The sequence below is a fragment of the Pararge aegeria genome, chromosome 12 (assembly GCF_905163445.1).
Source record: "Pararge aegeria chromosome 12, ilParAegt1.1, whole genome shotgun sequence".
Lineage (NCBI taxonomy): Eukaryota > Metazoa > Arthropoda > Insecta > Lepidoptera > Nymphalidae > Pararge > Pararge aegeria.
The window spans coordinates 18431776-18444044 of record NC_053191.1 but is presented as its reverse complement, the minus strand read 5'-3'; the positions used below and the strand labels follow the sequence as shown (position 1 = coordinate 18444044).

Genomic DNA, 12269 nt, shown 5'->3' with positions numbered 1-12269 from the left:
GCTGGAAGGGCATTCCAGATCCTTGTGATGCGAATCAGAAACGAAGATACATCTTAACAACAAAGTGGTACAAAAAAGGTGTAACAACTAATTGAGCTTAGTTTACAATTAAAAGTAGAAAAACAAATAATAATCGATGGAAAATTATGCATACGGATGTGCGCGTGAACGACAAACCATACGATATTTTGTCGAAAAAAATTGTCTATAAGAATCCATTAATTTCCATTTGATCATCTCCGCTTCTTTCTTATGCAACCGAAACAACTTTTTGGCAGGCTGACAGATAACAATCGAGTGTCAATAATATTATATGCAATCAAGTTTATTGTGGTGATGGTAAAGGATTTTCCACACTGACTCATTGAATACATTTTTACGGATATCTTCATCAACAGGTATTTCCTCTATTTACCTTTACGAAGTTTATAATGTTATAGCGAGCAATAAAACAATCACTTCGTCGACCTCTCTGGCGCCGTGGTATGTGCTATTAATACCAATATCTTAAAAGTGGGATACTCTGGAATTTATAACTTTTGGATATTATGGTCAGGTCTGGTCAAGGGTTTGATCATTCGTTCGTAGCAATGTAGAAAGACGTGCCATGAAACAATTCAGCGTTTCGGTACGAAGCCGACGATGTGTTTAATATAACTGCCAAACCCCTTACAGATTATCCCGCTTACATGTAAGACTACATCATCAGTTACTACCAGGTTAGATTTCAGTTTGGGATCAACTTGTAGTAAGCGCAATCAAAGATTCATCATCATCAGAGTCTGACTAAATACTGCAATCAATACCTTTAAGGTATATAGTGCTACATTCTGAAATCGTCATTCGTTGAACTAGCAACCGGTTTAGAATTTTAGGTAGTACCTACTGAAAAAAGCCACAAGAAACTCAGGTAGGTATTAAAGATAATAGCACATTTTTTTTCATTGTAGACAAGCATGATATCAGACGAATCCAATGGCGAAATCAGTTGACCAAGCCAAGGTCTCTATCTAGGTCAACTAATAAGGAAAAAACTTTAACGTTACTAAAATAAAACGGTTAAAAGACTTACGTTCAAGCTCCAACAAATTCGATTCAATTGGTGTTCGGATTTTAAGTTATTGTCTAAGGTAATACTGTCACCTTTGGCAGTTCAAATATTAATGGCGGGAAAACTTAAACACAGTTACTAGGTGAGGCAGGTGGGTATTATTTTAAAAACATTCCCGTCACTTTCGAAGTTCAATACGGGTTAGTTTATTAAAGAAGATAATAGATGTTTAACATTCGTGTTATGATGAATCAATAATCTATTTAAGGTGTTAGGCGTATTATGTAAATACTGTTAGGTAACATAATCAGAACACTGTAGATTGCATAAGTTTATGCAGAGGAATTCATCAGCCTTGCCGATTTTACCTCCTTGCACAAACAGGGTTTCATACTATCTTAAAAGATGTTCATTTTTAATTTTCTTGTAAAAGAAATAAGAGAGTATATATGCCCTAAAGAATCCAATGTGATAGGTGTATCTCGTAATTCTTCTAAATAAATGAACAGTTCATTAATTCAAGCTATTGTACTAAATAACGCAAAAAAGTACAGAAATCAGACTGGTAGCTCCTGGGTTAAGACCAATCAAATCGCTCAAACAAAATCAGTAATATTAGGAGAAGTAAAGATTTATAAAAAAATTTCAGTTCAGTAAAATTGGCAGTTTAGGTATAGATGTTATGTTAAATAGAATGTTTTAAATATTTTCGTATTTTTGATGGATGGTCTATATACAACCTACGAGTTATTTTGCGACATGTTTTCGCGCCAAACACCTGTCTGAAAAGCAACATCTTTAATCTGTGCTTGCTGCCTTGTCTTTGTCTATGGTTCCTAGATCCGAAGCGATGACTTTGGTTTCGAAACCTGGTCGCTCTATGGCCTCTATGTGATCGAATCAACAAGAAGATCCATAGAAGAACAAAAACACCAACATAGTTCAGTGTGTTGCTAAGCGGAAATAGTTGGGCGGGGCACAATGCTTGGAGAATCGGTGTTGATTGTTGTCCCTAGGTGCTAGATCGGCGACGCCGAACTGTAAAGCGCAGTATAGGACCCCCAAGTTGGACTGATGACACCAAACCAGTCGCAGGGAGTCGCTGGAATAAAGCTGTGCAAAACCGTAGCGTGTTAAAATCTCTACAAAAGACCCATGTCCTTCGGTTGAGTTCATGACGAGACAGCGATCTAGTTTAGGCGGAATTTTCAAACATTCCCATAATCCATATTTATTAGGCACGCTTGAAGTTTGTTTTCATAACACTGCCCGCTGGTAGCAGCGCGTGCTTACGGACGAGTGGAATAAGACGACTCAGGGAAATGAGAATTCTGTTTGTTTTGAGAATAGCACGAGCTTAAGAAAGTGCGCCACAGTTGAAAGTTTTGACAAATAGACATGGATGGCCCTTTTACGAAGAAAGTTATTATTTCTATCCTCCATCCCTAGTCCGGATACTAATCGATTACTATTACAGTTAAAGATTGGCGGTCATAATAGATTAAATGAATAATTATAAGATTTCCTTCCGAAGTTTAATTTTTTTTAGTCGTTTTGTAAAATTGTTGTTGCAATAATGTCTTATTAGGTTTTAAATAAGTCCACTTAGCAAAATTTTCTTATAATATGTGTTTTACGCGGTTAACGCGGCAGTGTGTAAGTTCACTATGTATGCCGTTGTGTAATGTATACTGTATTGTTGTTTGTGAACCCAAATTAATAAGTAAATCATCAATCAAAAGACAACCATCTTGGGCTCCTTCGACAACATAATCAGGAGGTATTTACCCATTACAGGGCACGAGTCTTCTCATTAGGTATGAGAAAGGTTTTAGGCCGTTATACAACACGCTTGCCTAGTTTAGATTAGGACTTAGTGTGGACAAGTGGATGTAGACATCACGCGCCTTTGAGAACATTATAGAAGACTCTCAGGTATGCAGGTTCCGCTACGATGGTACCCTTCACCATTAAAGGAAGTGATTTTCGCTTCGCAGTTTTCCGGAGCCCATCTTTGAAGCAGAACTTTCATCGGCCTTCCGAGCTATAATCTTAACCCATCACCATTTTTGTGAATAAAATAATATAATAAATACTACGACAATACGCAAATCGCGAACTAGCCCCAAAGTAAGCGTAGCTTGTGTTATGGGTACTAAGATATCTGTTGAATATTTTTATGAATATAATACATATAAATGCTTAAAATATACAGATAAATACCCAGACACTGAAAAACAATCATGTTCATCACACAGACATTTTCCACTTGAGGGAATGGAACCCACGGCCTAGGACTCAGAAAGCAGGGTCGCTGCCCACTGCGCCAGTCGGCCGTCGACTTGTTCATGCAGACAACTCCCAGCTTGATCTTATGAAATTCGAAAGAAGTTACATGTTTCAGAGTTTGCAGTCATCAATAGCAACTGCACTCGCACTGAGAGCAATGCACTTACACTCGAAATTGTGTACTTTAATGTTAACCTAATTAAATATAATTACTGTAGAACATTCGTGAGTTGCAGTATGCGACGCCAAAAACCTGATAAGATGCATCGAATTTACTCAAAACGATGCATTTCATTAAAGTAGTAGTAAGTTTCAATGACCCTTTTACAAATTATATATCTACCTAACTAAACGTTTGTCTTATACACATCACACTGGATTGTCGTAAAACCTAGTCTGCAAAGAACTAGTACAAAGGGTCGTTTTACTTAATTATCCCGTATATAAAAAGAAGGAGATACTAACTTTCACTGCTTTATGTAGTGTGTGTCTGTCAGCGTATTTATGAAGCGGATGCACCAATTTGAATGTGATTGATTTATTATTTAATATCGTTGTTAGAAATACATAATGAATGATCTATTTGAGGATTATCAACGTTTTTCGCAGGCATTTTAATACAATTCATATTTACATAGAGTATTTTCTAACCTCCCCGTCGCAGTAGTGAGCGGTGTAGTTGTAGTGTATGTGATTACACTGTCTCGTGTGTTCCTCAGCAATGTTACTACGTCAGTATTACCCGAGCTGCTGGCGAGAGTAGACGTGTGACAGTTGGTCGTGAGCATTGCCGAGCCAGTGACTAGGGGACGCTATTAGCAGATCCTACAGTAGTCTTGGGTTCGATCCACGGCAGGGCAAATCGGGAATCGATAATTTCTAAATTATTTCTAGTCTGATTTGACTCATCAACAAAGATGTGCCGCCTAATGATTTGGCGTTCCGATACGATGCCACGTAGACACCGATTACGGTATAACTCCCACGACATGACAAGGTAGCCCGCTACCATCTTAAACTGCGTCATTTACCAACAGGTGAGATTGCAGTCAAAGGCTAAGTTGTACACAAAAACAAAAAAAAAATTACCACAATAATATTATTAAAACTGAATTCAACGGAACTGAATCAACGTACTCGTAATTCATGTAAATATTCAGTATTTTAATTGTTTACTTGTACACTGACAGACAGACAATTTACATGTACGAAAAGACCTCTAGATGTCACGCATAGATTTACATATTTACATTGTTAATAGATCAATTGCAAATTGCAATAAAGGGCGCGTTAATAAGTTTATGAATATCCGCAAGGAGATCTTATTGTGAATGAATGAATGAATATACTATTATTGTACACCACAAAAAGGACATAACACAGAAAAGCAATAACAAAACAGCGTATACAATATGTGCGAAAGGACGGAACATAATAATGTAATAGTTTATGTTTTAATGCGGGTAGTGCAACCAAGTTATTTTGCCTTGAATCAGTCGATCGTCTTGGTTATGGGTCATCGCACCCATGTTGGCACCAGGCAGGTGATCAACTTCGAAGATTTAAATTGAGCGTTCACCTTATTTGAGTGCCTCGGAAAGCGCAGAGAGCGATAAACACTTTTTGAAGTAAAACTTCTTTAGGCGCGACTAGGCCTCCTCCACCTCCAGACGTCTATGTAGTATCCGCTATTTAAAAATAACAATTTGGATGGGTCATAAGTATATGTCATATACTCCACCCTTATTGACTTATACGCCAGCTAGTGGCAAATATCATAATCAATAAGGTTTATTTATTTCCAATATTTTCAAACGGATTAATTGTGAATATCAAAGTTAATTAAAATTCAACAGTTTTAAAAAATATTTTAAATTGCAAAGTTTTTGAAAATCTCTAAATATACTTGTTTATTTATTATTTTTGATGCAGTGAAATAATAAGTGAAATAATAATAAAAATTTTACTTCAATCGCGCGTAAAGGTTACACGGACACACTTTTTTTTATTATATTGCTTGCGGGGCCGCTCATAAATGTACAAATTCCCACAAGACAAATGTTTCATTGAAAGAATACTAGAGCGCGTGAACACCTGACAGGATATTGAAGGTAGTCGCCTTTCTAGTAGCGAGCACGTATTTACGGCATACGGTGTAAGATTGTAGTACAACAAATATATTTCGTTAGCTGAATGAAATTTTATTAACAAACTTTCTTTACTATCTGAATGTTTCGCGGATTTTGAAAATAATAACAGCAGAATAACGTGTTCTTTAAAAAAGGAGTAGGTCCTCGATTAGTATATATGCTTTTTTATGTTTGTTCGCGGATGACTTAGTCGTATATGAACCGATTTTGAGGATTCTTTTTTTGTTGGAAAGAAAATATTTCAAACGTGGTCCCATGATAAGGAAATTAGGGTTTGATGATGACAGACCAGAGAAATCGAAGGGACCTTCCGAAAATCGTAGCGGCGACTAGTGCGGTTGTAAGTTTTTCAAAAAGTATTTTATTCTGATGAGAACTTTGCAACCATATGGGTTATAATGAAGCTCTACAGTAGATCTAATGATGGAGACTACAGGCAGACGAAGAAATTCCTCAACGATTAACAATGCTGTACATTGGTTATTATGAGCAGTAGAAATTCGGCTATTATTACTTCGACATGATTGCAAACCTACCCACTAAAAAGCGTGTAATTTTTTTTGAAGTTATACTTCTTTTGGCGCGATGGAGGAACCTGATGAGAGTGAATTTTCACGATGCGCGCGCACACCGACACCTGAATTCTACACCGTAAAGTTAGTTCTAGGTGGCATGAAAATCGATAACTATGTTCAAGTTGTACATTCTATTATTTTTATATTAACAACACGTGTTTCGTAACAGTACAAACAGTGTAAATAAATAAATATTATTACATTAATAAAACCTTTTTTATTGAAATGAAATCTTTTTGAATAATTTTAATATTAATCACTACTGCATTTTAGTTATATTTTTTCCATACGCCAAAGAAGTCTAACTTCTAACGCGTGTACATAAGTACACACACTCTTTTTTTTTACAAAAAAGAACCGACTTTGTTAGGTATAAATCTAAAGTAAGAAATAAATATGTTTAGACCAATTTTTTCACGGACACAGATCAGCGATACCTATGTTAGTGGAAGCACTGCATGAAATAATACGAAAATATAATTGCTTGGATGGTCCGACACTGAGACTGAGATAGGAGAAGCGTATCAAAGGAATGTCACAAATACATATAATGTATGCGAGTATCATCCATGCTAAGTCAATACACCTTCAAAAGACAAAACTTGCCATTGATCCAATATTAACTTATGGTAATGAGGATTGAAACAGAATGTATTGTGATTATAATCAGCTGCCGGTCTTATGGCCTTCGGCTCCGGATACTATTTTCATTAAAATAATTGTATAATTGGTACTAGCTGTGGAATATATTGTTCCGTATCAATTACAATTCTTTTCGGAACTTGAGAGTCTGCACATACTCGTATCGAAACGTTTTCGTGTATAGAACATTTATAGAGGCAAAAAAAGATCAACCAAAAAAAGATAAAAGGTTTTAAAGTCTATATTTAGGCCTAATAGGCCAACTTGGTGGTATGGGCCTCGAAGCATTGCTTCCTTACCCGGAACTTTTCCGCGGTAAGCAGGTAGGCAGGCTTCTCCGGTGTTGTGCTTTAAAAGCGAAGGCCTGCCATCTTGGCTTTGTGCCTGGTGGATATAATGAATTCTGAGACGGCTCTCTCTGCTCGTCTGTCGGCAGCAAACGGTTTTATTCATATCCATTCTTGGTGTACTTATTTTCAAATATTTAATACATTTCTAGGTACGCTAGAAATACATGAATGCGAACTTAAGCTTCAAAAAAGTAAAATAAGTTATTTATCACTCTTACGTTACAGTGTCACAGCACCCGAAAGCAACTCTAGTGTCTTGTAATCATCCTTACATTTCTGACAGTTGCTAATCAGTGACAATCAGTGACCATCTTCATCTTCATACAAAATTTGATGAGTATATAAAACGACTATTAAACACATTAAACAAATAAAAAAAAAAACCCCGCCGCCCCTCATGTTTGTCGATTTCTTCATTCTCAATATAGCTTCATAACAAGTTCTCATAATTTGAAGCAACCGCTATAGCAGTTATATAGTCAGGGTCGTTTGGTGGGCGTGCATTGAATTCCGACATCCCCTGGAATGTAATATTAACGCCCCGACATTTTTAGTTCAACTTAAGTGAAATTCATTAGATATCGATATCTATACGAGGGCTGAAGATGGGTTACTGTCTCATTTATGAACGATGTTTGCAAGAAGATCAGATAATATAGGAGATTATGTTTTATTTTAATAACCAAACTCGTTTATCAGTTATTGTTAAATGACAACATAGATGAGAATTATTATATACCTGATCATTTGATAAACGATATTATAAATAAGGCGAAGTGTGGGCCGGTAAATAAGTAACTCCTTATTTAAGAAGATTTCTAGGCAGACATCAACCGTCCACAAATAGTTAACATCTAAGAGTTTATTTTTATTTAGACATTGCCTAGATCCTTTGGCATTCGTTAGTGTACGCCTAGGTTAAACGGGCATTAGTATTGGTAGTATTAACGTAACTTAATATCTGGTTTACCATTTTTGGGGAGGATGCATCGCCACTTGCCACGGAATGTCAATATTTTATTAAAGATACTAAATTAATACTTTCTTAACTTAATGTTTACTGGAAAACGCGACACTTCCACTGAACTTTCCCTGGTCTGGTCGGGTGGAAAACTTCTAGTTACCACTCGTGAAGACGTGCCGCTAAGCGATTTAGCGTTCTGGTTATAGGTATGGGTTGAATATAACTGCTGTACCCCTAACAGTTTAGCCCGTTACCATCTTAGACAGAATCATCAGTTATCAGCAGGTAAAATTGCGGCTGAACGCTAACTTGTGTTACGTTGTTGATACGGCATGGCAATATTATTTTAAAGAGCGGCTCTTTCGCCTTTTGTGGCAACGTGCGATCATTTTTTACCTTTATAGTTCTAAGCAAGTTCTTGTCTGTACGGTACCACGGAACCTGTCCAATTGAATAAGTCTTGATAAATCTCTACCAGCGGAAATAAAAGTGTGTCAAGGAGCAGCACTTATCTGTATCTATGTTTTATGGCCTCGTCGCAGATTTTAACCATTACTACTTATAAAATAAGTAGCAGTAAAGTAAATGTCGGTTTTTCGGGGATATAAAGCAACCAGCAAGACACGCGGAGCGTGTCAGCCAAGTTCCAGCCAAGAGAGATAGTAATTTAGATTTAGAATTACGACAAACTTGTCAACATGTCTTCTAATTTAAATACACAATTAAAAATCTACTAATTTAACTCGAAATATAATAACGATGTAGTACAACTCCGTGTAATTCTAACAAGTTGTGAATTTTCAGACTTTTTAAATGCATATTTTATGTAGTATCACATACCTGCCTGTGAAAGTCGTCAATATAGTTGTTAGTTTGCTAGTTGTAGTTAAGCCATTTCGAGGATTAGTACTGACAGCCTACATTAATAAACATGTATTGTTAAAAAAACCCGTACTTAAATTTATCCGACTGAGCTTAACTATGAAACTTACACAAACATACAGATATTTAAATTTATAACTCTCCGGTATTATTATCATGGATTTAGAAAAGAAAGATGGGATACAGAAAAAATAAACAGCAAATATTTAACTTGTTCAACAACATTTAAACAATAGAGTCATTGAACATCGCAATAAATGTCCACCTGCACGTGAACCAAATTACCCGGTACACATGACTACATGGATTATTAAAAAAAAGCAATTTGTTAAAATCTTACCCATTTTCGTCGTCCTCCAGAAGCTTGTATTTAATATTTCGGGAAAGCATTTTTGTCACTTTACACTTTTCACACTTAATTTATCATTTTTACACTTCACACAACACTGTACTTGAACACAGTCTGTAATCTACGCAGGTAACGTTTCTTAAGTTTTTAATAGTATTTTAATGCTATAAAGTTTCCTAGCGTTACGTACCTACACATATATATACTATTTAAATGTTTAGATAAAATGGAGCCAATTTTGTTGTACATAAATCTATAAACTAAACTAAATTGACAGGTATAAAAATAGTGTATGATACTAAATTGACAGATGTTAAAATAGTGCTGTATTTTTCACTGAAAACATTGTGATGAGAAGAGCACTACTTTAACTTTCCAATTCAGTTTTGTTAAGAGATTTGTGTACTTAAGAATTGGGAACCTAACTAACTAATTTTGTTTGCTTGTGTAGTAGTTAAAAGCTCAATATATATCTTTTCTATGATAGAGCAGACCTACCCACAACAGTAGGGCTAATTTAGATCCGAGATTCGCCTTATTTTTTCTTTCTGGTCTCGTAGAGCAAGTTAAGACCAGAGCTGTCGTTTCAGTCCAATAAATAATCAATGCTAATTCAAAGATGCAGTTTCTTATGGCAATAACAATATACCTGCTAACTCTAAATTAAAAAAGTAAAGTCAATCAGCGGGCCAAGGCACACCAAATGATCAGAGTAATTCTACGTCAGTTAGTAAGACATCAGAAGATCAGCAGTCTTAGATCACAGCAATGTTCAACGGAAACTATGTGTGGGGCTCAATGGATCGATGGATCTCAAGGTACCCTTATAATACCCTGCATAGATGAACCACACAATAGGTTGACATCAGGGAAGGCTTTGATGCCTTGAACACCTACAACCAGCAACAACATCAGATATAGTTGCCTAGAATTTTCTCTAAAAAGTGAACACACCTCCCAGCCTTAAGCATTTTAATTCCCTGCGAGCCTATAATCAGAGTAGTAATAAATTGTTATCTTTTAATGAGGAGCCCAATCACGCATTCAATCGCTTATGTTTTAATATGATTTTAATCACTATTTTACAACACGATTATCAAAAGCGATATAAAACAATAAAACATTACGATTCTAGATTCGTCGGCGCGCTTAGAACTATTTTCGTTCCATTTTATCATCATCTCAAGCGATTGACGGTCACTGCTGAACGTATTATGCTGGAAGGTATTTTTTATACTGTACTGTATTTAGGTATTTCCTAACACTACGGTCTTGTGCCGCTTGTCTACATAATTGGGTGTCTGGGATGAGAGTGAATTTACCAATTATTCTTATTTTTGCCGGCCTGTAGTTAACCAGTTTCATAAGGTGTTGCGACGGAGAACGCCTTTTTAAGAATGAGGCCCCGGGTATGATCCTCGGCAGACTACCCCTAATCGGCTTCTACGTGGTAGCGTATGGGAAGTAGGTGTCGTATTCGCTAGTCGCTATCACGTAGAAACTGATTAGGTGTATGGGTTTTTTATAACTGCCTTGAACCAAACAGGTTAGCACCAGGTGAGATTTAAGTCAAGGGCTAACTCGTAATGGAATAAAAAGAAAATAACGCGTCACGAAAGCTGAAAAGCAGACAGTTGTTGCTCAGGTTTAAGCGACTCTACGCCAACGACTTTAAGGAGAAGACCTCTATAAAGGTTAAGTGCACAAGTGAAAACTACGCATTAATTGAATCACGATGTTTACGCCACTTTTTAAAATCTAAGTAGTTTTTATCATGCTAAACGATCGAAAGAATGCATCAAAACCTACCGAAATAAATAGGTATGATTTGAGTAGCCACAACTTTACATGACATGGGCAATTAAAATTTTATTTTTAAAACTAGTATACATTGTTTGTAATATAATCACAGAGAAATATCACTTTATAAAATAAGGAAGAGATTATATATTCAGATAGATCGATAGATAAAGTCTTTATTGCACAAATTAAAAGAGAAAACAGGAAATAACAAAAACAAACACAGCCAAAATACCAAAACAGAAACAGCCAAAATTTCAACGGTTCCCACGGTAATTAAACATTTTCAAACAACGTAGCACACCTTTTTTTTATTTCAGAGATACGATATATTATTATAAATCCAAAAACATTTCATATGTATTACGACACAACTGTCAGTCTTAAGAGTACATACACTTTACAAAATTGGACAACAGAGCGCGTGATTGCATCCTGTCTGGAAAATCCTTTAGCTTTACAGGTAAATTTGAGTAATAATATACTACGTACTAGAGACGACGCGACGTCCCAATAAAAGTTTTACCAAGAAAAAGTTTTCGTGTTATAATTTCATCGTCTACTGAAATAAGTTAGTTACAAGCGTAGATCTGTTTGTTCTAAGACAAGCCTGTCCCTATTTGCATACGAACAGCATTATACTATATCAACTATGTGAAGCGGTGATAGCCCAGTGGGTAGAAGCTCGACTTTACTGTCGGGGGGCCGAGTTCCAATAAAAGTTAGAGGTGCGTGCTGCTTTTCTAAGTTATGTGCGTTTTAAGTAATTAATATAAATATCACTTGCTTCATCGGTTAAGCAATCAGCATCGGTTCCCCTGCCTGAAATCGAACCCGTTTCGCCAAGGAGGTCATCAAAGATAAAAGTAAAATATACCTACTTGAATGAATGAATGAAATAATACATTTTTATTGTATAGGTACGATGACACAGAAAAACGAATACAATATATTATACAATATAGTTCCTTCGTTTTTTTTCCTAACGTTAAAGGTTGTCTGGAAGAGATCGCTTTAGTGATAAGACCGCCTTTGCATTTTTTTTTGAAGTTTCTTCTGTATTTGTGTTTAATTTATATAAAATATGTGTGTGCAATAAAGTCTTAAAAACAAACAAACAAACAAACAAATTATTGCAGGACACGATTTGGTGGAACTCTTCCGAACAATCAAAAGCGTAAAAGGAAATAGCTATCGATGCAATATAGGTATTGCAA

General features: G+C 36.0%; 1 protein-coding gene across 5 annotated transcripts in view; it reads right to left on the bottom strand.

The window, feature by feature from the left end:
- LOC120627998 (copper-transporting ATPase 1) overlaps positions 1–12269 on the bottom strand; it is a 68515-nt gene that overhangs the window by 41247 nt on the left and 14999 nt on the right. For 2 of the 5 annotated variants that reach the window (XM_039896158.1, XM_039896160.1), the window contains exon 2: positions 9244–9442. The exons of 2 other annotated variants lie outside the window; for them this stretch is intronic. In XM_039896158.1, the coding sequence (XP_039752092.1) occupies positions 9244–9293 (50 nt within the window). In that variant the 5' untranslated portion in view covers positions 9294–9442. Of the gene's footprint in view, positions 1–9243; positions 9458–12269 lie in introns of all 5 variants that reach the window. One more of the 5 variants, XM_039896159.1, reaches the window with a different exon arrangement.